The 26,864-nt window shown below is 42.6% G+C and overlaps 2 protein-coding genes across 2 annotated transcripts in view; one reads left to right on the plus strand and one right to left on the minus strand.

Annotated features, from left to right (window-relative positions):
• The window catches only part of supt3h (SPT3 homolog, SAGA and STAGA complex component), a 31,412-nt gene extending 29,546 nt beyond the window's left edge, over positions 1-1,866 (plus strand). The window contains exon 12 of the mRNA XM_084321211.1: positions 1,295-1,866. Within this exon, the coding sequence (XP_084177337.1) occupies positions 1,295-1,336 (42 nt within the window). The 3' untranslated portion in view covers positions 1,337-1,866. The remainder of the gene's footprint in view (positions 1-1,294) is intronic.
• A 10,419-nt stretch (positions 1,867-12,285) lies between these two features.
• LOC311234509 (cell division cycle 5-like protein) overlaps positions 12,286-26,864 on the minus strand; it is a 32,737-nt gene continuing 18,158 nt past the window's right edge. Inside the window, exons 12-18 of the mRNA XM_084321741.1 lie at positions 26,307-26,387; positions 23,222-23,473; positions 22,404-22,511; positions 22,164-22,253; positions 19,873-20,004; positions 12,852-12,932; positions 12,286-12,639 (exon numbers count right to left, since the gene is read on the minus strand). Of these exons, the coding sequence (XP_084177867.1) occupies positions 12,535-12,639; positions 12,852-12,932; positions 19,873-20,004; positions 22,164-22,253; positions 22,404-22,511; positions 23,222-23,473; positions 26,307-26,387 (849 nt within the window). The 3' untranslated portion in view covers positions 12,286-12,534. The remainder of the gene's footprint in view (positions 12,640-12,851; positions 12,933-19,872; positions 20,005-22,163; positions 22,254-22,403; positions 22,512-23,221; positions 23,474-26,306; positions 26,388-26,864) is intronic.

Here is a 26,864-nt window from a genome sequence, read left to right on the forward strand (position 1 = left end):
CACAGAGGGGATTGTCAGGAAAGAGATGGCTGTTTGAGGAAGCTCCCATTTATTAACATTTGTTTAAACAGGAACGATAGCCAGTTAGCCAGCGCCAGGTATAGTAGGTACCAACGTTAGCTCTCATAATGATAGCCAGTTAGCCAGCGCCGGGTACAGTAGGTACCAACGTTAGCTCTCATAACGATAGCCAGTTAGCCAGCGCCGGGTACAGTAGGTACCAACGTTGGCTCACATAACGATAGCCAGTGCCAGCTACAGTAGGTACCAACGTTGGCTCTCATAACGATAGCCAGTTAGCCAGCGCCAGCTACAGTAGGTACCAACGTTAGCTCACATAACAATAGCCAGTTAGCCAGCGCCGGGTATAGTAGCTACCAACGTTAGCTCTCATAACGATAGCCAGTTAGCCAGCGCCAGGTACAGTAGCTACCAACGTTAGCTCTCATAACGATAGCCAGTTAGCCAGCGCCGGGTACAGTAGGTACCAACGTTAGCTCTCATAACGATAGCCAGTTAGCCAGCGCTAGCCAGCACCTGCGAAATCGAATGCCAAACTGATGATATCAGGAGCTATCAGTAGCTAGATAACATTAGACAACGCCTCATGTATTAATAAACTAAAGTGAATAGTTTGTTGACTGGGTCATTTAGTTTAATGCTTGTTATGTTGAAAGAGGAGCTCTGAGCTACTCATACACTAGACTCTTGCCGTAATGGTTTGTTGATGTGGTTATGTGAGGCGGAGGAGGAGGGGCAAGGCGTGCACTGCTGCAGCAGATTTAGGAGTCTGATCTGACGGTCACAGAGCTGAGGGAGCGCGCCCAGTTAGCTGTAAAAATCCATAGATTAGCCGCACCGGTATATAAGCCGCAGGGTCGAAAAATGGGGGGGAAAGCCGCGGCTTATAGTCCAAAAATTACGGTAAATATACAATTGAAATGACGTACATTAGACATCCAGATATGACAAAGGATAACCAAAATATGAACAAGCCTTGGCTAGGCGGTGTTATTGTTACGTCTTTAACTGGAATGGGAAACAACCTTGGACCTCTCCTATCTCCTCAAACCTTGGTTCGCTGTTAAAGACACAGTCAGACTGTAGCCTAGTGTCTGCTGTAGTCAGACTAGTTTACTAGTTGACCTATATTAAACTAGTCAAGCTGTACAGACATTTAAACACAGATGGACATAGATAACATTTTCCATAACAGGGCTTTAATGTGAATTAAGGAGAGAAAAAAAGCCTAATTTAACATTAATTACTTCCTATCTCTCTCTCTCTCTCTCAGAGTGCCTATCGGAGGAGTGGGATGGCCTTCCTAGCCTGTTGACGATTCCGCACAGTCTTGCATTACTGTTTAATTTGTATAATAAAGAATTTTTCATTTTTTTTCATTCAGTCAGCGTTTCAGCCTCTGGTCGAATCAGATGTTTATTTGTATCTGTGTTTGTGTATAGATGTTTGTGTGTAGGTTTGATTCCTTATTGATTTGACCGACAGTATTTAATCTAGTTCAGCCAAAGGTATTGATTTGATTTAGGTATTGATGGAAATACCATACTTTTTTGTAAGGGCTATTTTGATATTTGATATCTCTGCTCAACAACTTAATAACGAGACATGTTTAATTTTATATCACTGTGAAAGTCCTTTTGTTTTTCCGCTTTCACTAAATGGAGCTAGTAGTGTTGTTTTACTGCCATTTATAATACAACTTTGTATAGCACCTTTCATATAGAAACTGCAGCTCAAAGTGCTTCACAACAGAAAAGACGGGCATACAATGAGCACATAAAAGTGTAGACATATAAAATCAGTTATTTTTTTTACAGTGCAATAAAATAGTTCTGGTTGACTCTTTACCTTCTCTGTTTGGTATCCACAGTTTAAAACCTGACAGTCTTCCCTCCTGTTTGATACCCACTTTGACCCTTCGAACCTCCCACTCAGGGCGCAGTTCTAGGCCTGGTCCTAGTTTTAAAGCCCGACAGTCTCTCGTTTTGATACCCCACACAGTTTAATACCTGACAGTTTTGAATCTGTAATAAAAAGCAATAGACAGAGTAAAATAGTGCAGTGCAATAAAATAGTAGAATAGACTGTAAAATGATACAGCAGTGCAATAAAAAGTAAAGTAAAATAGAAATGCAATCAAATAGAATGGACAGTAAAATAGTGCTACAGTACAATACAGTATTAAAAGGCTACGGTGAAGAGGTATGTTTTTAGCTTATTTTTGAAAATATTAAGATATCTAGCTTCCCTAATGTCCATAGGTAATGTGTTCCATAACTTTGGTGCAAAGTTAGCAAATTGAATGTTGTTTGGAACCCCAAGCCTCCCTATGACTAATTAAGAGGGCTATACAAAGATTAACACAAAGAAAAATACATTTCGCATACAATTCTGATTGGTTGGGGGCCCTAAGCCAAGTGGGCAAGACGGCCCTGACACTAGAGGCAAAGTCTGCATCCACTGGATTTACAGTACATGTTTTTAAATAGGGTGTCGTGGTGGTTGGCGGAGGGACTTCACCCCTATAGGGAGGTGTAGTGGTTACGTCATTTTCGTACCTTTCTGTGCGTATTCATCCACAATGATTGTGGATGAATACGCACAGAAAGGTACGAAAATGCGGCACAATCTAGCTCAACATGAAAATATTTGCAATTAACCCATTCTCCGCCATTGACGGATTAAGACGTTATTCCTCGCCATGCTTAATCTGCCAATGACTGATTACGCCGTCATCGAGATCAATATTTCAAATTTTCGTCATGGTATTCACCCACGGAGTCATGACTGTGCTGTAGATCTCCACTCAACTCTCCAGCGCTTCAATACCGCCACCTGGTGGCCGATCGGCGAGTTGCCAAACCGGAAGTGGGGCCGGAAGTGCTTGGTGTCACCCCTATTCCGTCCGCCACTCGCCTTCGCTCGCGGGACTCCATCTGGACACTCGATCCGTTGCCATATTATACAACCTGGAAATGGAGCGCATAGATCAACATCCCATAATAGCGATCTTTTTGCTCCAGTATCACCCCCCATCGCTACGAGGAAGCTGCGGTGAGTTTCAGCGTTTTTGATTTATCCATACAAACTGCTATGATCAATATCACCCATACTACATGATTCATTTAACGTCGGTCATTGCATTATAAACGACCCCCCCCCCCCCCCTCTGGTCAACCGCGCATGATGAGTCATAACGTCTGGGACCTTGTACAGTTAAAAATTTTTATCTGGCGTCAATCGGTATCAAATTGCATTTGATGATGTAATATATGCATTTATGGCTATAACTCACGTTCTATGAAATACTGCAGAAAACAATAAAAACATTTATACTCTAGACCGTATTTTTGTATGAATGTGAATGAAAAAGTAAAACTTTCCTACATCCTGAACGATGGCTAATTGATGTTGAATGGGCCATAGTAATGTCAATTTAGCAATACAATTTAAAAAGTTATAGCCCTGCAAAGTAGGTGAACATCTCCATAGACAAATAGAGCTGGCAGAGGATGGTATAAGAAGGGTACAATGCGGGGGGCGGAGCTGAGCGATCATGGAGTAGACGTGTTTCACATGAGCTCCCTTCTACCGTGCTGAATATACGTTTCTCCCCATTAGTCTTTATTTTATTTTTATTTGTTTTTTATCTGTTTGCTAGGTCGTCGTGCTTAGTATACATTCATCAACTTTTTTCGACTTTCTACGATGGCGGGGGTGGAAACCAGAGCCATGAAAGAATTAGGCACGACACCGGCACCGCCGAGCATGGCCGCACCGTCTCCCGCTGTCGGGGAGTTAAGCGAAGCTGTGCTCTTGGTCATGACCAAGCTACACGCAGACTCTGAGACACGCATCGCTGAAGCACAGAAGAAAGTACACGCAGACTCTGAGGCACGCATCGCTGAAGCACAGAAGAAAGTGTTGGCGGATTTCTGTATCAGCCTCCGTCGTGAGATATCAGAGGAAATACGGCTGGCGGTAGTACCGCTAACAGACAAGATGGAGGCGATACACGCTGCCTCTTCGGCTAATGCTAACGAACTAGCCATGCTAACAACGGAGGTATCATCACAGTGTGAGAAGATGGCGGGTCTTGAATCCGCCCTGCTGGCTAGGCAGGCTGAAGTCAACAAACTACAGTCGGCGATGGAGGAGATGCAGTCCCGGGATAGACGCCACAACGTCAGGATTGTTGGAGTACCGGAGACCAGCGGTGAAGGCCGTCTCTCTGAGACCGTGCCCGAACTGCTGCAGAAGTTACTAGGGACAGACGTCCTCCCTATGCCTCCTATCTGTGAGTCGGCCTACAGAGCGGGCAGGTTTTCTCCCGGCGTGAACAAAGAACCGAGGCCCATCATAGTCAAGCTGAACAGACTCCAACAGAGAGAAATCATCATGCGGTCGGCTCGTACCAGAAGGGGTACTCTGAGGCTTGGCGATCACAAAGTGGCCATTTTCGAGGACTTTACACCGGAGGTTCAAGCTCAGAGAGCCGAGTACAAGGTGGTCCTGACTAAGCTATGGAAACTAGGCCTGAGGCCCACGTTATTCGCTCCCGCGAAATTATCTGTGTTGGAGAAGGTCGGTGGTCAGCGTTTGTTTTGGTCGTTGGCTAAAGCGAAGGAATATCTCGCGGAGACACCCGAGTCTGTTGCTTGATATCTATGGAGGGTGAGTGACTTGGCGGTTTGGACCTAGATACATTGATTAGGTCGACTATTCACAAACACTTGCTGTCATGCCCAGACATGCTAACTGTCCTCTGCCCATCCAACTAGCGGGGCTTCCCAATGACTTCTGTTACTTGCTAAAGCTGACCTCATGGTCGTACTTGTGTATCGCCTCTTTGGAAGCTAACGAGCTAGCTGAACAATGTACATAGTAGGCTAACGTGCTATCCGGATTCGTCACTAGCTTACGCGCTAGCCTCGGGCTAGCCAGCGGGCTTCGACTATGGTCTGCGCTGAGACATTCGAGACCCGTTAATGGTTACGTATTTTGGTTGCTGTTGCTGTTCAAAGGGACATTGGTTTGCACAATTCAAGAGTGACCGAATCCCTAACTAACTTCTGATATGCTTTTTATTTTTATATCCAGGTTGTTTTGAGCTTTGGTGATCCAAAGTAGATGCCAAGGTCGGTTGAATATGCATATACAATATTTGATAACAGGTTGGGTCGGGTATGGCTTGCACTTCATGGCTATATGGTTATATGGCTTGCACTCTAGCCATTACCCTCTTTTCCTTTCCCTTTTTTTTTTTTCTTTCCTATTGTCGCTGTTTTTATGTCATCTATATGCGCGATTTAAATGTGATCCGGTTCTACCTTGGACTAACTGCTGACTCGCCTTAATTTTGTTTAGAATTTTCCGTGAGCCACTTATGCTATAACGTTGATACATTAATATGCAGACTCCAAGGTAGATGGTTACAGGTTGATGCTGAGTAATTATATAATAATTATTGTCGCTGTTTTAATGGCATTTGAATGAGCAATTTAACTGTGATCCGATCCTACCTTGGACTAACTGCTCCGACCGATATCTTTATTGAAACAATGTATTATATGGCTTGCACTATAGCCATTACCCTCTTTTCCTTTCCTTTTTTCTTTCTTACTGTCGCTGTTTTTATGTCATCCGTATACGCGATTTAAGTGTGATCCGATTCTACCTTGGACTAACTGCTAATCTGCCTTAAATGTGTTTTGAATTTTCCGTGATCCACTTATGCTATAATGTTGCGACATTAATATGCAGACTCCAAGGTAGTTGGTTACAGGGTTGATGCTGAGTAATTATATAATAATTAGTGTCGCTGTTTTAATGGCATTTGAATGAGCAATTTAACTGTGATTCGATCCTACCTTGGACTAACTGCTCCGACCGATATCTTTATTGAAACAATGTATGATGACAGGTGGTGTCAGGTGTTGCCTATTACCATCCCCGGATTGATTAATGAATGATTGTGTTTAATTCTATTCTTACATAGGTTATGTCATTTCAGCCGTTGTGCCTGATCAGAGGGACGGCTAAAGGGATGCACTTTGACCATAACCCTTTTTTTCCCTTCCTCCCTTTTTTTTTGTCATTGTTTAATTGACACTGTTCACACAATTTTGCACAATTAACCTGTGACCCGAACCTGCCTTAGACTATCGGCTGGGATGCTTTAATTTAATTTTGTTTTGAATTTTCCTATACCCTTTTGGGCTATAACAAAGTGATGTTGAAGCGCAGATTCGGAAATAGAGGGCTGCAGGTTGATGCGGAGTTATTATTTAATAATGGCTATTTTTACCATTATGGTTGTCTCATGTTGGGGCCAGGGCTCAGGTGGGTTTCGACCGATATCTTTATTGAATTTTATTTTATTATTATTTGTGTTTATTGGACTAGTGGGGGTTTACTCAGGGGTTTATCTAGAGGGGGGTGGGAGTGGGGAGCGTCTTATTGATCCATGTCTCTAGTGGGAAGTGATAGGAAGATGACCATCCTCAGTGGATGGGGCATAGGGTGGGGACTGGAGAGTGGGTATAGGGGAACTTATAGTAGGACGGGTGGGTTAGGGTTTAGAGTAGAAGGAGGGGGGGTTGTAGCTGGGGTGGTATTTTTATGTGTTCTATGTACTGTTGTCTTATATGTGTGTAAGTGTTCCTCCTCTGAACTCCTGGGATTGACCGTCCGGGCCCGCCGGGATCGGCACCTCTGTACTCAGCCTGGCTGCACGGGTATGTTCTCTACGCACTTATACAAGCTCGACCATGGCTAAATTGAATATTTTAATTTGGAACGCAGGAGGGCTTAACGCCCCACACAAGCGTGCCAGTGTCCTTTGGCTATTGAGGAGAAATATTGACCTTGCTCTCCTTAGTGAGACGCATTTAATGGTAGGTGACGTGTCAAGACTGGCAAATCGGCAATATCACGTTATCTCCTCATCCTCAGCCGATGATAAGACGAAAGGAGTAGTCATAGTTACAAGACGTAACCTTGATATCAAAATCTTGGATGTATGGTCGGACACGGAGGGAAGGATTACTATAGCAAAAGTTGAATTCTTGCATAGGAAGATGGCTATAATAGCATTGTATGCTCCTAACACATTTGATTCAGCGTTCTATAATACAATCACGAAGAATATGTTGGAACTTAATGGATACGCTCTCATTGTGGGTGGCGATTTTAATGCGTGCTGGGATGCGGAGATGGATAGGTCCGGGCCCTCTGAAACGAGCGACCAGAAACGGGCCTCTAAGGCCCTCAGGATGTGGGCCAAAGACACGGGGCTCACAGACCTCTGGCGCTTATGCAACCCCACCCTCAGAGATTACTCTCACCTGTCAGCCAGACACAAAAGCTTCTCTCGAATTGACTATGCATTCGCGTCCCCTAATATGTTTGATAGTTTCGATGTCTCATTGGTTCCCTTGGCTCTCTCAGACCACAAGGGGATTTTCCTTACGGCAACCTTTGGCAGGCTCTCCGCAAGAGCTCCCAGATGGCGTTTTAATTCGACCTTGCTAAAGAACGATGACTTCTGTTCTGAGTTCAGGAGTAAACTAGCTGAATTTTTGCAGATCAACGTTGGCACAGTAGAAGACCCTAGGGTCCTGTGGAACGCATTGAAAGGATTCATCAGGGGTCATGTCACACTATTTGCCTCCAATTTGCGAAAATCCCGGTCAAAAAAGCTAGAAGGACTGGAATCATTATATGCGGACCTATACGCATCCTTGCAAACTGACTATAATGAACGACTAAACACACAACGTAAGATAGTCAAAAAAGAAATAAACTCCATACTTAAACAACAGTCTGAGTTCTTGATACATAGGACAAGACAAAATTACTATTTTCACGGCTCCAGACCTAGCCATCTATTGGCAATGAAAATACGCTCAAATGATCAATTCTCGGATATCCCCTCGATTAGGACGAGCCAGGGTGCAGTCACTACTGATTCGAAAAAGATCAATGACACTTTTAAAGAGTTTTACTCACAGTTATATAGCTCAGAGGGTAATCTGGATGACTCTAAATTTGAATCGTTCATTGGCGGGCTTGAGATACCCCACATTTCTGAGGAAGAGGCCAAGGAACTGGGGAGACCGATTACTCTCGTAGAATTGAGGGAGACTATTGTTGAAATGCAGAGGGGTAAGGCGCCAGGCTGGGATGGTATTCCACCCGAAGTGTATTTAGCTTTCTGGGACCAACTGGGTCCATTGATGCTCGATATGATCAATTACGCTATCGAACAAGGGGAGTTCTCAAGAGATGTCAATATGGCGTTGATTTCTTTACTTCTCAAAAAGGACAAAGATCCCAATGATTGTGGTAGCTATAGACCCTTGAGTCTTCTCGGGGCCGATTTAAAGGTGTTTGCCAAGGTGCTGGCCCGTCGCCTGCAGAGATTTATGTCTGTATTGGTACACTGCGATCAAACTGGTTTTATCCCGGGGCGTCTGGCTGCAGATAATCTTAGGAGGCTGTTGCATGTAATCGATAACAGTAAAGACAATACAACTCCATCCACAGTTCTGTCTTTGGATGCCATGAAGGCGTTTGACAGACTTGAGTGGTCATACCTGTGGAAGGTACTTGAGGTCATGGGTCTTGGAAAGAGTTTTATTCATATGATTAAAGTCCTGTATGCCTCGCCGTCTGCGATGATACTGACAGGCAAAAACTGTTCCACACTCTTTCCAGTCTCCAGATCTTCTAGACAGGGTTGCCCTCTGAGCCCGGGACTGTTCGCGCTTTCCCTCGAACCTTTGGCCCAATTTATTAGGCAATCGGAGGACATCGTCCCCATAATGGTCAACAATACTCCACACAAAATTGCTCTCTATGCGGATGACCTGCTGATTTTCATGGACGACCCCTCCCGGTCGGCCACAAAATTATTGAGGATAATCGACGACTTTGGTAAATTGTCAGGTTTTAAGATTAACTGGAACAAATCAGCCTGCCTACCTCTTAATGAACTGGCCAAGGCGGTACGACTACCAGCTGATATCCCCATAGTAGAACATTTTAAATACTTGGGCATAGAGATATTCCCCACGCTGAACCAAACTACTAAGTACAACTTCACGGGTACTTATGATAAAATACGCCAGGATCTAGACAGGTGGTCGTCCCTTCCTAACTCCTTACAAGCCCGGGCTTCCATAATCAAAATGAACATCCTGCCTAGGATAAATTTTATTAGCTCAATGCTCCCCCTGCCCCCTCCAATAGACCACTGGCGCAAGGTACAATCGATGGTATCTAAGTTTGTCTGGAATAACAAACGCCCGAGAATCAAAAGGGCTACTACTCAACGTAGGAAACAAGATGGGGGCCTCGCAATCCCTGATTTTAAACTTTATTTCTGGTCCTTTTCACTGAGACCTCTGATGTGCTGGCTAGACCCTGTAGAGGCTGTATCGTGGCGCTCCTTAGAAGCGGCGGCGGTGTCTCCGCTAAGATTGCAGGATGTAGTGTACTCCACTGTCTCTATTGCAAAATGCCGGCTGAGGTATGGACCGATCATAACTCACGTGATCCAAACGTGGCGTAATGTACAGAGGTCGTGTGGGGTTAAATGCCCTTGGCACCTGGACTCTCCAATTTTTAATAACCAGCAATTACTTGTTGGACACAAGCCGGTTAATATTCCTCAATGGCAAAGGAGGGGAGTGCATACTCTGGAGGATATTTATGATAAGAACGGCCTCCGTGCGTTTCAGGACTTAAGAGAATTTTATGATCTTCCCGGCGAGTCCTTCTTTCTTTACCTTCAACTAAGGTCAGCACTGAGGGCGCATGGCGTACCGTGGGCTCAAGCCTTGCACCCACACCCCTTCCTCAGGCTCATAGTGGACAGGACGACATCCAGAGGGTTTGTCTCCGACTTTTATACGCTCTTAATTCAATCCACGTATAAAAATTTATCATTGGATACAATCTGGCGTGTGGATATCCCGGAGTTGGACCCCGAGTTTGACTGGGATGATGTTTGGGCAAATGTGGCATTATCTTCCCGCAACCCCAATCACCAGCAAATTAATTTTAATTATATTCATAGGACCTATCTTACACCTAGGAAGCTATATGCTATGGGACTGATAACCGACTCTCGGTGCACTTTGTGCTCTCAAAAGGCCACTGGCACTTATATGCATATGTATTGGGATTGCCCACCAGTGGCCCGCTTCTGGAGGTCAATAACGGACAAACTTTCAGATCTGTGTGGCTTAACTATCCCATTCACAGCTGTTACGCTACTCCTGAACGATATAACGACACTACCCGCGTCCGTACAACTGAAAAGGGTTGTCCTAGCGGGCGTCACAGCAGCGAAGAAGCTAATAGCAATGAGATGGAAGGAGCCTGAGAAGCTTACAATGATTAACTGGTCCCTAACTCTATTGGATGTGATTTATCTTGAGATATCCATAGCCCGGGTGATTGGGGTGGGGCAGGCTGGAATTGACCTGTGGTTCGCAGCAGCTGAGAAGGTAAAGACCGCAGTGTGCGGCTGAGCGGGGTTGGGGTGCGTGTTCGGGTGAGTCCGGCGGTCTCTTGGGAGGGGGAGGAGGAAATGTTTTTGTCTGTCTTGTCCCTTGTCTTGTCATATTGAGTTTAGCTGGGGATATTATGGGGGGGCAGCTATTTAACTATTTCTTCACTGTTTGGCCACTTTTACACGGTCTCTGTGAGTCTATGGAACACCTCTACAGGTTTTTGTTTTTTCATGAAGGTTCATTGCTCTGTTTTCAGGTCGTGTTCCCCCAAAAAATGGTCCTTGTGGTGGGTTGGAGATGTACGTTTTATTAATATGGGGTCACACGGCCGGGAATCGGGGCTGAACACTGGGAAAGACCATTTATTAGATAGTACCCCTTGGAATTAATTTAGAAGGTTGAACTCTGGTTTCTTTTCTCTTGTCTGTATAATTGTTAGTCTGTATTATTATTATTGTTTTTGTTATTTTCTTGTGAAGTTCTATGTATTGTGATTGTGGTTAATGTGTTTCGTGAGTGTCAATAAAAAAATTTGATCAAAAAAAAGAAGGGTACAATGCCTGGCGAAGAATGGGTTAATCGTAAAGGTAGCTAAATAACGTTTATGTTTTCGTTAACTGGGAAACTACACTGCCATTTTGGCGCTGCTGACTGACGTCGCCACAGCGTAGACGCCTGGCTTTAGTCGCAGACCTAGGATCAGATTTCCCTTACATTCCATAAGCTTAACAATTCATACAATGGGAAAATAACGGACCCTGAATCTGTGGCTAGTATCTCTCTGGTGCTTAATCTTAATCAGATGAAGCCAACTATTTCTAAAAGCAACAACCACATTATTTGTATTCGCTGCATATTAAATCACTGAAAATACTAATGTAAATCATTGTTTCGTTGTACATAGGGTATAGTTTATAACGTTTTTTACATAACGTTAGTAGCTAGCTAGCTTGCTAGCCATTCCCGAAACTACATGCCCCGATTTAAAATGGTTCTCTCCTCTTTGTATACTTTTGTCCTCACAAAGTATTCTGCCAGGGAACTTATGGACACAGCAGTAGTAGTTATAAGGTTTTTGAGCTTGTAACGTTATCGTATCAGCGGGCCATGACGTGTAGCTAGCTAGCTTGCTAGCCGGCATGATGCGTGCAGTGCTTTGCCCCAGAATGTAACCACAGGTCTGAGAAGAGGACCTGCAAATTTTATTCGTTCCCGAAACTCCTCTACATGCCCCGATTTAAAATGGTCACAACAGTAGACATTGCTAACGTCTAGTATGTTTAGCGGGGTAACGTTAACGTTAGCTAGCTTGGTATCAGCTTGCTGTGACGTGGATTAGGCGACCAGCCTATTGGTAAATGTAGTTATTTTTTTACGACAAATTAAAAACCTTATAACTACCTTTATTTCAACAAAAAATGCTTAAACAATAATGTTAGTGTTAGAAGGGAACTCATTTTGTGCAAAAATGGAAGCTTGTCAATTTCCATGCGGCAGAATTGTTACAATAGCCGATAATCCATTTTCCCAATAATGAATCCCTATACGGGTGGAACAACCAGTGACGTCAGACTACACCTCCCTATAACTACGCTATATCACATTTATTCCAACTTTGATTAGTCATGTAGAGGAATACTTTGTCATAAATGCTAAGCACTGGGATACATAGCAACTGTTATCTCCTTTCAATCGTGCTTCTAATAGCAATGCATGCGTACACACAGACCCAGAGCTGTTAATGTTGAAAAGAAACTTTATTGGTCATTATTAATACAGAAACACAAACGACAGACTCAACAGGGCATGCTCACAATTCTGACAGCACTGCAACATCAGCAAAAAGGCGGGGCTAATCCCTGGGGTTGCCATGGTGCTCATAGAGGCGGGTTCTAGCAGAACAGGAAGGATGTAGAGTGTATGGGGGGGGGCATCAGTGTGTGTATTTGTCTCATTTAGTGTGTGTGTTTATTTAGTGTGAGTATCAGAATGTTTATGTGTGGTTGACCAGGGTCTCTCTCTCCGTCATTAGCTCTCCGTATCTCTGCTGCAGCTCTTTCTCTCTCTCCATCTGCCTCTCTACGTCCTCACGCAGCGCCTGGCACACACACACAGAGATACACATAGGACAAGAGAATGAAGCAGTCAGTGTGAAACTGACAGACTGGTTTAAGGTCAATTCGGTACTTTATTGGACTCAATACATCTTGTTTGCTCATACTGTAGACTGGATGTTTGACAACAAGCCTTTTATAACTTTCAGAATTCTGATCACTTGTGTGTGGTGTTCAGCAGTGTGTATGTGTGTACCTCTTTTCTGCGTGGTATAGCCGTATCTTCTTGTTTTTTCAGTTGATTGAAGGTCTGGAGCTCAGTAGCAGCCTGCTCCACCTGGTGGTCAAAATGTCACATTACAACATAATTAAGAGCCTTTACTGGTTTTACCATAACCCTACATCTAACCCCATCCAAAACTACAGACAAAATGGAGATGCAAGGACATTGCATTTTATAAGTGTCATGGACATTTATTATAATATTCTTTAACCTTTTTTCTTCCATCTCCCCAATTTAGTTTTTATGCCAATTCCCTTCCAGGTCGACCAACACATGTGGAGTCACCAGCCACTTCTTTTCACCTGACGGCTAGGAGTTTCACTGGATGAGTGTAACGTGCACAGCGGTTCATGCTATCTACTGACCCCACTGACTTCCCAAACACTACCTATTATGTTCGTAGGGACGACTGACCAAGCCTGGTACTGCTGCCGGGAACTGAACCTGGGTCTCTGGGTAGTGTAGAGGTCTTAAGCACTCGCCTACCACCACAGCCACTCCAGTGCTTAGACCTTTACACAACCCAGCCACTCCAGTGCTTAGTAGGGTTGGGTACCGTTCACATTAGAACCGGTACCTGGGAATCGATGCCGGTACCTTTTTCAGGTACTTTACTCTATGCAATTATTTATATTTATTGTAAAACTAAACTAAGTCTAAACTTCTCAGTTTCAACATTGTTATCACACCACACAAACTAAAACCCCTCCCTACCTCCCTCTCACAAACCGTTCCTACAACAATTTTTTTTTAACGTTGCATGATCATGTATAATTAATATTTTTTTATGTATTATATTTAAATATCAACATTATCTGGCCATCGTCAGTAAATACTGTCAAACTCCTGACCCCATCTGGTCTTTCCAACGACCAAAAAGATGGGACGCGCGCACACACATACATACAGAAAGGGAGAATGACTTATAGCAGACTTAATGATTTTAGAATATTTCAGCTAATGAAGTTAATGTTAATTATCTATCCAGTTTGTTTTTTATAGTGTAACGTTTGGCTACTTAAAATAGACTGGTCAGACTAGAGGTGGTGGCAGAGAGGTGGATGAGAAGGAAGCTGGCCATTATCCTGGAGAACACCTCCCTCCTCTATGATGAGAAACACGTTCAGTCACATACTCATACCCCCCGACACACCACTATCCGCCTCGGCCAGTCCTTCGTACCAGCGGCCATCAGGACCGCTGCCAGGAGTCGGAGAACTAACGGCAGCAGAACTCAAACTACTAGGAATGTATGATCACAGAGTGCGTCTGACTCCCACCCAACGGCACGGACTACAACGTATAACGTATATCATGCCATACGTACCTTATGTATACTGCACCTGTGTATACTGTATACTTACTCATAGTATTTAGATTCTAGTGTTTATCGTAACCATAATTATTGTAATGCATAATATACCGTAATTTTCACACTATAAACCGCACCTGAATATAAGCCGCAGCAGCTAAATTGAATGATGTGTACATATATAAGCCGCACTGGACTATAAGCCGCAGGTGTTTTAATGTTTAATTACCATATGTAAGAGTTTGTGCACAGAGGGGATTGTCGGGAAAGAGATGGCTGTTTGAGGAAGCTCCCATTTATTAACATTTGTTTAAACAGGAACGATAGCCAGTTAGCCAGCGCCGGGTACAGTAGCTACCAACGTTAGCTCTCATAATGATAGCCAGTTAGCCAGGTACAGTAGCTACCAACGTTAGCTCTCATAACGATAGCCAGTTAGCCAGCGCTAGCCAGCACCTGCAAAATCGAATGCCAAACTGATGATATCAGTAGCTAGATAACATTAGACAACGCCTGATGTATTAATAAACTAAAGTGAATAGTTCGTTGACTGGGTAATTTTGTTTAATGCTTCAGTTATGTTGAAAGAGGAGCTCTGAGCTGCTCATGCACTCCTCTTGCCGTAATGGTTTGTTGACGTGGTTATGTGAGGCGTGCACTGCTGCAGCAGATTTAGGAGTCTGATCTGACGGTCACAGAGCTGAGGGAGTGCGCCCAGTTAGCTGTAAAAATCCATAGATTAGCCGCACCGTACTCAGCAAGATGGAAGGAAATTGAAAGCGAAATGACAGACGGGGTCCCACTAGCAGCACTAGTGGCAGATAACAAATTAATAGACAACATGAAAGAAAAAAAACGACCCCTGGATTAATGTAGCACTGAGAATCTGGCAGGACACAATCAAGCTGTGTGGAGTGAAGGGTCCTCTCAGAATGTTGAGATGGTGTGCATTCAATTCCAATTTCCCCCCCAATAAATCAGATGGCAGATTCAAAGTATGGACAGATAAAGGCCTAACAAATTATTTTACTTTTGTCCACAAAGGGGTGTTTCAGAGCTTCGAATCACTACAGAGAAGACACGGACTGGAGCAAAAAGATTTCTTTAGATACCTGCAGGTACGACATTACTTCAAATCAAAATTTAGTGGGAGAAATAGGAACGGGAGAACAAGAAATCATGGAAGTGTTTACATCAGCAGACAAATCATCAAAATGTAATAGGATCGTCTCCAGAATATACGGAGGACTCTGCCAGGCCAAATCGAAATCAACTAACACAATGTACATAAAGGAGAAATGGGAAAAAGAACGCAATATGTCAATCTCAGGAGAGGTATGGGACATATTATGTACACAACAATGGGAAACAACAGGCTCAAACAACTGGAGGGAATTTGGCTGGAAGAACCTAGTTTTTATCACCCCATGGCAAAAAAAACATCAGGGGACCGGGGGAAAATGCTGGCGATCCTGTGGGCTAAACGAAGCCAATCATATTCTGGGAATGCCAAACCCTGGTACCATACTGGCAAGAGATACACAAGAACCTAGAAGCAATTTTTGAGACTGACATCCCCTTCAAATTTGACACCCTATACCTAGGAAATATTCCCTATGAAAAATGGGACTTCAACGACAAAAGATTGATAATGATACTTCTGATAGCAAGCAAGAAAGCTATCACAAGAAGATGGTTAAAACCAGAGGCACCTACAGTAGATGATTGGATAGACGTAACTCATGACATCTACATAATGGAAAAGATGTCATTTTCAATACAAATTCAGCAGGAGAAGTTCTACTGGATCTGGTCGAAATGGACAGAATATGTCAAACACACACGATCTGACTTCTGCTAAAAGTAATAACGATCAAATGTAAAGGATCCTCCCCAGGAACAGCCGCTAGCCTGTCTGATATATTGTATTACTGTTTTATGTTCCGTCTTATGTCTGACCCTATGTGATGCCGCCCCCCCCCATTTTTTTTTATTTTTATTTTAATTTACATTTTATTTTGTCCTTGTTTTTATTATTGAGTCTTATTTTTGTTTGTCTTTTATTTTATCTTTTATGTTTTCTTCTTCTCTCCTCTCTTTTTGTCACCTCCACCCCTTCCCCTTCCCTCTTTCTCTCTTTCCCCCCTCTTTCCTCTCCAACTTCTGCTCACTCTATGTTACCTGATGTGTACCAAAAGATTTATCTAGTGGCCATTGCCCACTGGTAAAATAATTTTTTTTAGATTAGCCGCACCGTTATATAAGCCGCAGGGTCGAAAAATGGGGGGGAAATCCACGGCTTATAGTCCGAAAATTACGGTAACTGATAGGGCATACAGACCCTCATCTGCACCTTGATCACACTGCCTACTTGCTCAAATGTGTACATTCATAGTTTATTATATTGTTTACACTGCCTATTTTTACTTTTCTACTGCACTATCATTTTATTGCCTGTATTATGTCTTCTACTATACGATTCAGGTGCCTGCGATCGATATGAGACGATATTATATGCCTATTTAACACAATCGGTAACATTTAGATCAACTCAAAAAAGGCAACGGAAATATCATTTGACATTTTTATTTTTGAGCTCTTCCAGACATTTCAATGAAAAACAATCTATTGTTTTTAATACAAATAGACCTCCTGTTCACTGTAAAGTGCCACGTTTTGATATATTGAGCTTTAAACTTTAAGTAAAAAATGTTGGAACTCACAACACGCAACCTAAAACCTTCAGACAGGCAGGACAACATCAGCACACTAAGGTACACAGGCATTGAAAAGGTAGAGAGACCAGCCAGAGGAGGAGACCATGGCAAACTACTCTTGCAGAGAGAAATCTACCACATACATACCCTTCAGACTATGGCCCCTCTTAGACTTAATGAAGAGTTTGATATCAAACCCTTCCTGTAAACACACACATTCCATCTCTGGTTCTGTTTTTAAGTTTTCTCATTATATTTTTCTCAATTTTACATGTGAAAGTGTGATCCATCTAGCTACTACTGTTATTGAAACTATGTATGTTCTAACATTTAAGCTGCGCATTTTTTTGTGTGCAAATTTGTAGCCTATAGGCTAATTGATTCAAACTTGGGAACACTACAGACTGTGTGCTGACTTCTTTTTGCAACTTTACAGATCTATTTTTGAGTCAAGCACCTGTGACTACACTTTGGATGTAAGTGTTAATTTTGGCAGCTAATTTAATTTTAGTTTTAGTCTTAGTCATGTGTCAAATGCTCCTTTTTCGTTTATCATATTTAGTCACCTTCATTTATTTTTCGTTTAGTCAGTTTTAGTCAACTACAGGTCTGAGCATTTTAGTCTTAGTCAGTTTTAGACTTGATTTTGTCTTTTTTGTTTTAGTCTAGATTTAGTCACAGAAAACGGATGACATTTCGTTAATGAAAAAAAAGGCATTTTATTCTCTTGTAATGCAATTCTATGTACCGCTACAGTCAGTCAAATTCACATTAATTTCTATTGGGATCATAGATTCATGTAGACGCCCCTCTCCCCACTCCCCCCATAACGTAATGAGTTAAAGATGTAAACAGTTAAAGACCCTCACCAGTCTTAAAATAACAAAAACAGTAAAGTGAACCCAACGTTTCCACAGCCCATGTGAAGCAGACACGACCCTTGGTTGTACAAAAATAATATATATATATACATATAGAGCATAGAAGTGCTCCACATATATACACCGTAAGACATAATCAAACCAATCGTTTTAGTCATAGTCATGTGTCAAATGCTCCTTTTTCGTTTATCATATTTAGTCACCTTCATTTATTTTTCATTTTAGTCTTAGTCAGTTTTAGTCAACTACATGCAGGTCTGAGCATTTTAGTCTTAGTCAGTTTTAGTCTCGATTTTGTCTTTTTTGTTTTAGTCTCGATTTAGTCTTTTTTGTTTTAGTCTAGATTTAGTCAGGGGGAAAAGCTTCGTTGACGACCATATATAGTCATAATTTTCATTGACAAAATTAACACTGTGCGTGAGTCTTTTCTACTACATTCGAAAAAGAAACAACATTGTACTTATTTGGAATAGCAGTGTCGGATACCTAACTTAACGTTACATTTTCAACAACAGATTCGTTTCACGTATGAACTCGACATAACATTAACGTTATTCCGTTTCCATGAAGTGTTAAATTAAGTCCATGGAGTTTCCAGTGTTGCTGCCACCGTTGCGTCGCAGATGGATGGTACACTCGGCTGTGTCGTGTTATTCCACAAGTCCACAAGACTAAATATGGTGCATTCATTTATTTGCACGTATTTTAAATTTGTTGGACCTTATGGTGTTCTTGTTTTGTTCTTAACTTATTGTTATGTTTCTTCTTGACTTGTTTAAAGAAGATGGCCCATGGGGACATTAACGTGTGTTGTCGGGCCTTACAAATAAATTTGATTTGATTTATACACGCGAGTCCTCGATATTTGTTTATTCTGTTAGCTCCGTAGCTAATCCGCTCCTAGACTACCGATAGCAGAACTGATAACGTCGGATCTTATCAATACTCTGTTTTTTTAAATTTAGAACCAGTTCCTGTTTAGAACCGTGTTTCGGGGGGCATCCCCAGTCCCCACTAATAGCGCTTTTAGACCGCCCGGGCTCCGGTTCAAGCTCCAGCTCCGTTCTGAACCCTCTGAACCTTGGTGCTCTCTGGCGAACCAGCCCGCGTTTACACCCATTTAAGCAGAACCAACATTCCACCATCTCCGTCATCAACGGGGGCATTACTCAGGCGGAGGTAAACATAATGCGTGGAGAAAGGCTTAGCGAGCCTCAACGTGCGAGCGCACACACAAAAGCACACATGCACTGTATACGTTTGAAATGAATCGTTCCAGCAAAGTAGGCTTTTATGATTGGAATTATTGTTTTAATGGGTATCATAGTAGTAAGTCCTACTGTAGAACATGACATATTAGCATGACATCTGATTTATTAATGCCAATACAAAAAAGTGTAAATTATGGATTAGTCACTTACAGTTAATATCTGACTGATTAGCTCAACTGGTAAGGCCGCTGGCTGTGGATCCTATGGTCACAGGTTCAAATATCTTGCTTCCAATTTTTTTTCGTTAATTAATTTATCCACTCTGGTTGGATGGTGTATTGTACTTGTGCTGTATAATGACAATACATTTTAATCGAATCTCATTTTGAAATCGCTACCTGTTGAGTGGATCAGCATGGTGCAATGCCACACCTCCGAAGCTGTCTGCCACTGTCGTGTCCATAGGCAGCGTAGCGATTTCAAAATGAGATTCGATTCAAATGTATTGTCATTATACAGCACAAGTACAATACACCATCCAACCAGAGTGGATAAATTAATTAACGTAAAAAAAAAAAAAACGTTTGGATGCATGAGTTACCTGTGTGTGTGTGCGTGTGTTGACCCGTGTGTGTGTGCGTGTGTTGACCTGTATGTGTTGACCCATGTGTGTGTTGACCTGCGTGTGTGTTGACCCATGTGTGTGTGTTGACCCATGCGTGTGTGCGTGCGTGTGTTGACCCGTGTGTGTGTGTTGACCTGTGTGTGTGTTGACATGTGTGTGTGTGTTGACCAGTGTGTATATGCGTGTGTGTGTGCGTGCGTGGGTTGACCCATGTGTGTGTTGACCTGTGTGTGTGTGTGCCTACTGACCTGTTCCCACAGTTCCCCGTGTTGTTTGAGCAGCCCCAGCGCTCTGGACTGGAAGCCTCCCAGCAGGATCTTCAGACGCTTCTCCAGCTTAGCTGCTCGACGAGCCTCTGCTGTCATGTGACCGCGATTCACCTGGAGAGACAGAGAGTCAGTCAGACAACATGAGTGTATATGTGTGCATGCTCGGGTAGGATAGTATTCTGATTAGAGCTGGGCATAGATTAAAATTTTTAATCTAGATTAATCTAGCTGCAATCCTGGAATTAATCTAGATTAATCTAGATTAAAATGGCAAAAAAAAAGCAGGTTTCTCAACAAATTAAATGTCCCGGGCCCCATTACAGTCAGAAATGTGGGAACTACTTTGTCCTCTTCAATTCCATTAGCTATAATTAGCGATGCACCGAATGGGAAATTCTTGGCCGAAACCGAAAATAGAAAACAGTTGGCCGAAAACCGAATGCCGAAAATGATTCATAGAATAGAATTTTTTTTTACCAATGTTGTGGAACATTATGATTATGGAAAAATATATGATTATGGCAAAACTTAACTTAAATAATCACTATTATGGGTCCATAAAACATTTATTCAGCACTTCTGAATGCATACAGCATGTAGCGACTATCCTCATGTCCTGGTAGACGCTCGGTTGGGTGCGGGGATTCCTCGTCTTTGACGCGCAATTAGAAATAACACAATATCGAGTCCGTGTCACCTGCCGTTGGGTGAAGTTCCCATTTAATTGAAGTATTCAACATAATACATGTGATGAGCCAAACAATAATTTCTGCATACTGCTGTTAATAATACTGAAAACGAGCGAGGGTACGTGCGTGTGTTCGTGCGGTAAAAACCGTGAGATCTCTCCGTCACCCATACCTAGATACCTTGATTAACAATAGCCTACACCTGTGCCTTTATTCAAAGCATATGCGCTCCGTGCTGCCACCCAGTGCTCCGTGCTGCCACCCAGTGATGAACTTAACAACCTACAAACTAAGCACAAAAACCAACAAATATCTCCTAGTACACAGCACATTAATTCCATCTTTTCTCTGGCTGCCGCGGCGGACATCTGTGCTCTACTGAGCGCACCTTTCTAGTCCCCAGTTGAATGTGCTCTCTTGACTCGGCACAGTAGACGCGCAACGTGTATGCTTGAGAAAGATTATATTATCAACGACAGACAGCGTCAATGTGAGAAACACTATCCCCCCCCCCCCCTCTCGCTCTGAATAATATGCATATTAGATCACTCAGTGATTAACCGCGACGGGCATATAGTAAATAAGGATGTTAAAGACGCATTTATTGGACGCGTTGCGCGCAGAGTTTACATAGAAACAGCGCGACTCCCGACAGCGCGACATCATCACAACAACACGCGTTAGGTTACTGGTTGTTTCTGTTTCGGTATTATATTTTCGGTGAAAAAACTCTTTCGGCCAAAAGCCGAAAGGCCATTTTTTGCCATTTTCGGCCGAAAACTTTCGGTAGCCGAAATTTCGGTGCATCCCTAGCTATAATGAAGTAATCAAAACGCTCAGTGTAACAGTTCCATAACTCCACATTGTCATCAAATGGTCCAATATTTCCAATAACCCAAGCCATTTCTGTTGTAAACACTCATGATAGTCCAGTCGATCCTTCCTTTAGTGTGTAAAGTGGATTTCCTCCTCTTGTAGATGTTTCCAAGTGCCGGTGTCCACGACGTGAGCTAACATGCTAACTCGCTAAGCTAACGTTAATAATGTAAACAAAGCTCGCAACGGACTTCTTCTTTCTTGCATTGCACAGATTCAGACGTCCTCATCGACGAATTGTGTTATATCCTGAGGACTTCTTAACTTCACCTGTATTCACACACATTATTCTGACTACAGCTCCGGTACATACTTGTTGCAATCACTTCCGGGTACCACAGCTGGGAACTACGGCAAGTATTTAAGGACAATACAGACCCAACTTTGAGAATTAGATTAACGGCGTCAATTATATTATCGCGCGATACTAGTCTCGTGTTAACGCAGCACGTTAACGCCGTTAACGGCCCAGCTCTAATTCTGATACTATTGCAATTTTTTTTTATAAATGCAATACAGTGATAATCAAGTTCTATTAATAAAAATGATTGTAATGCTGCACTGTATGACAGCAAAGGAGAGTATTGCTACAATGTGGAAAAAGCAATAAAGAATATGGCCAATGTTACATTATCTGATTTAGTGTGGCAAGGAGAAATACTACTAGAAAATGTTAAAGTGTGTATGTGTGTGCGTGCGTGTTACCTCTAGTTTCTTCTCCAGACTCTCAATGCGGTCTTTCTTAGAGGCCAGATTAGCTCTGGTATACCTGCTATGATTGGCAAGATACAACACCTAGAGAGAAAGATATAGAGCGGTAGAGGAGAGAGAGACACAGAGGGGTGAGACAGGTACTATGGACTCAGGTCCTGGTTCTCCTGGTCTTGCAGACGGATATATATACCGTATATAGATAAACAGAAAGAAAGATAAATAGATAGATACCTGTCCGTAACATTCCTCCCATACTTGGCAGTAGGCCTCCATGCTGAGGTCACCATGTCCCATCCCCACCTTCACCACCTCCATCTCTGCTGTTAGCACTGCTGCTGCCTGCACGCACACACACACACACACACATCATCACTCATGATAGCACTGCTGCTGCCTGCACACACACACATCACACATGATCAAACTGCTGCTGCCTGCACACACGCACATCACACATGATAGCACTGCTGCTGCCTGCACACACACACACACACGCATGATAGCACTACTGCTGCTGCCTGCCTGCACACACACAAACATACACTATCACACATGTTAGCAGTGCTTGATTTTCACAGAATCCTGGCTTAATCGCTAGATTCATGACAGTGCTATTGAGCTACCAGGTCAAGTGTAGACCTTTCCATCAGCCCAGGGAATTTACAGCTAACATTTTAACGGCATTCTAGCAAGAAAGGCTGGACTACAAAAGGCAGGCAGTTCAGGAGCAGTGTTTTCTGTCTCAGAGAATAACTCCCTGTGGATTCTGTAACACTACAAACATTCTACATACACCTCCAGCTATAACACACTAAAGGTAAGGGGGGAAACCCAAAAAGTACAATATGTCCTCTTTAATGTTGTTGATGTTTTAACATTGATGATGTTGTAGTTTTAACGTGGATGTTGTCGATTTAACATCGACATTGTAGTTCCAAAACTGACCATGTTTATATACCAAACCGCTTCTAAATGAACATTTAAAGGATATTCTAGAGTTGTGTCTCCGATGTGATAATCGTATATGTATGTGTGTGAATGTGTGTGACCTTTTCCATCTCCTCCGTGCTGATTGGCTGGTAGGTGTGAGAGTCCAGATAGGAGATGTGAGAGGCGTTATTGGATGTAGAGGCGGGCCCTCTGGCCTTGCCGCGCTGTGCTTGGTTGGCTGTGTTGAGAGACGGGTGGTGCAGACAGTCATAGTGCATCATGGTGATCATTTCCTGTTTGATGAGCTCCTCAGCCAATTGGAGGTCAGACAGAGGCTCCAGGGAGGCAGGACGAAGTACAGACTCGTTCACCTGAAAGCACACATACACTGTAGGTGAGGATATTCTCTGTTTTACTGTTAAAGCTAGACTGCAGGTATTACCAAGCAAATACAACCTGGCATTATGGTTCCCTGAAAACAATCACCCCACAACGTGCCCTGCACCCCGATTCATACATCAACATCTAGAATCTGTATCACATGTTGTTAATGATTGTACTACATATAAAGGGTCTATAATACACAATGGTATTGTTATTGGCTGTACTGTATATATATATATATATATATATATATATATATATATATATATATATCAAGGTGTGTATTCTACTAGACATGATGGTATTATTGTTAATGGTTTTACTACATATAAAGGCCTGTATTATATTGGACATGATGGTATTGTTGTTAATTGTTTTACTACATATAAATGCCTGTATTATACTGGACATGATGGTATTGTTGTTATTGGCTGTACTGTATATATATCAAGGCCTGTATTATACTGGACATGATGGTATTATTGGTCTGGTTGCTCAAGCTGTCATGTACTTCTGAATAAACATTCAGCAGTGATGCCTAAAAGGTTTAGGATGTTTTTAGGATGCTTAATACTCCTGATATCAGAGATCAGAGAGCAATGCCTCTCCTTGAGAAGGGGTGCCCATTCCACCTGTATATGGAACAAACTGACCGAGGACCAGCCCTTGGCTGCACATGCCAGAGGCCATGGCTATGTCTGTATGCTAATTTTATTTGATTTATCCTTTATTTATCCAGGAATGTCCCATTGAGATACAAGATCTCTTCTTGTATCTCTAATGATACTAACATCAGAGGCCTTAGCTATGGCTGTAGGCTAATGTTCCTGATATTTGGCAGTCTCTTCTTGGCTATGACTATAGGCTAATGTTCCTGATATTTGGCAGTCTCTTCTTGGCTATGGCTGTAGGCTAATGGTTGTGATATTTGGCAGTCTCTTCTTGGCTATGGCTGTAGGCTAATGGTCGTGATATTTGGCAGTCTCTTCTTGGCTATGGCTGTAGGCTAATGTTCCTGATATTTGGCAGTCTCTTCTTGGCTATGACTATAGGCTAATGGTCCTGATATTTGGCAGTCTCTTCTTGGCTATGGCTGTAGGCTAATGTTCCTGATATTTGGCAGTCTCTTCTTGGCTATGGCTGTAGGCTAATGTTCCTGATATTTGGCAGTCTCTTCTTGGCTATGGCTGTAGGCTAATGGTCCTGATATTTGGCAGTCTCTTCTTGGCTATGGCTGTAGGCTAATGGTCCTGATATTTGGCAGTCTCTTCTTGGCTATGGCTGTAGGCTAATGGTCCTGATATTTGGCAGTCTCTTCTTGGCTATGGCTGTAGGCTAATGGTCCTGATATTTGGCAGTCTCTTCTTGGCTATGGCTGTAGGCTAATGGTCCTGATATTTGGCAGTCTCTTCTTGGCTATGACTATAGGCTAATGGTCCTGATATTTGGCAGGCTTGACGAGGTCCATATACTTGCCGTTAATAGCTTGAGAGTAGGGATGCACGATATTGATTTTTTGACACCGATACCGATAACTTTATGCTCCTCAAGCCGATAACCGATATCGATAACCGATATTTATTGTATTATTGAATTTTTTTTTATTTTTTTTTTAACATGAAACAAAACATATCACAATACAATAATACGTCAAATGTATATACTCTCTTTTCTGGACTCTTTTCGTATCACAAACAGTACTGTATTTGCAAATCTGGTATGTCATGTATAGATGTAGGCAGTACTGTCTATCTGTATGTCATGTATGTCATTATGTTATGATGAATTGTAAATGGGGGACCCTGATGTAAACAAGACAAAAGTCTTTCTCTGGTCTGCATCCCCTTAACAATTGTATGTATTGAGCTGTACTGTATTGTACCCATTCTGCAATCTGTTAAATAAAGTTTTCATTCATTCATTTGCTGTCTCGTTATAACACAAACAGCTCACCATGAACCATGACAAGCTTAATTACGTTAGTTAGCATCCAAGCTAGCGTGATAACGTTAGTAGTTAGAAACGGCTAGGCTGCCTGCTTACCTGCAATAATGTTGTCATCGTCCTGGACAGATAGACTTTTTAAATCATAATATCCACACTTTGTGCTGGTCCTCGGTAAATGTCCCGCCGCCCGCCAGCAGCTGGTTTTGGATTAGCTTATGCCGCGTTGCATTAGCCTTTAGCTGCTCGGCGTCGTCGGATTTTAATACACCATCGTAGCGGTGGTGATGTTTCAGGTGACTTATTATGTTGGATGTGTTATCGCTTGTTGCCCCTTTTCCTCCTCGTGGAACTTCTGCATTTGTTACAAATAGCAAGCAAACTGTTTTCCTCTGAAACTTTGAAAAAGTCAGACGACGCCGCCATCTTTTTTTACTATCTTGCGTCAGTCAGTCTGAATGTCACCTGACTACGTCACAGCCAAGAAAGGGAGCGCTGGATTTGTGAAAAACTCCCTCTTCCTAAACCACACGCTATCAGTCGTAATACAGTACTGGCAAAACGGGAGGAGGCTATAATAAAAACAAGTGCCCTTCAACCCAATCCACCCACAACGGATTTCTTTTAACCAAAAAATGTATTATATATTATCGGAGCTATCAATAACGTTATCGGGTTTATCGGGATGACGTCATAATTGCTGATATCGGCCCAATAATTATCGTGCATCCCTACTTGAGAGCACTTCAGGCCTTCTGGGAGAAGCTTGTAAGATTCTAAGTAGGGTAGCCAGGTAGGTAGGGGGGGGGGGGGGGGGGGGGGTGCATGCGTGCGTGTGTACGTGCGTGCCTGTGTGTGAGACTGAGACTGTGTTACCTCTGTAGGTCTTGGTAGACTCCTCTGGACAGCTGTGTGTCTCATCTTCAGATCCTTTTCTTTCTCTGCATCCCGCACAGCCTGAAACAAAAACACACAGTAAGTTCCAGCTGTGTTTTATGATAGATGGACAGACAGATATATCTAGATAGATAGTAGGGGTGTGCAGAGATAACTGGTTTGCCGGCTAACCGCTTATTTGAAATTAATTGGACATTCATAAGGGTTAATTTGCATATTTGACAGTATTTTGCATTTAGTTAGATAAAGTGAACACACAGGGGCACAACGGGACATAGAAGCGTGACGAATTATTATGCACTAGCAGGCATTGTGTTGTGCTGAATGATCCCTGTGTGCATGTTGTGTGGTTAGCTGTATTCGTTTAATATTATGGGTGTGTTGAGATCAAGTTAGATCAGCTGGAGAGAGATAGAGAACTGGATTGACTTATGATTGCAAAAGAAAACACAATGGTTAATTATAATGGACAGCCGGCCCTCCAAATAACTGCTATTTCCATCCCTAATAGATAGATAGAGATAGCCAGATAGACTG

This window comes from Notolepis coatsorum, assembly GCF_963971535.1.
Source record: "Notolepis coatsorum genome assembly, chromosome: 9".
NCBI lineage: Eukaryota > Metazoa > Chordata > Actinopteri > Aulopiformes > Paralepididae > Notolepis > Notolepis coatsorum.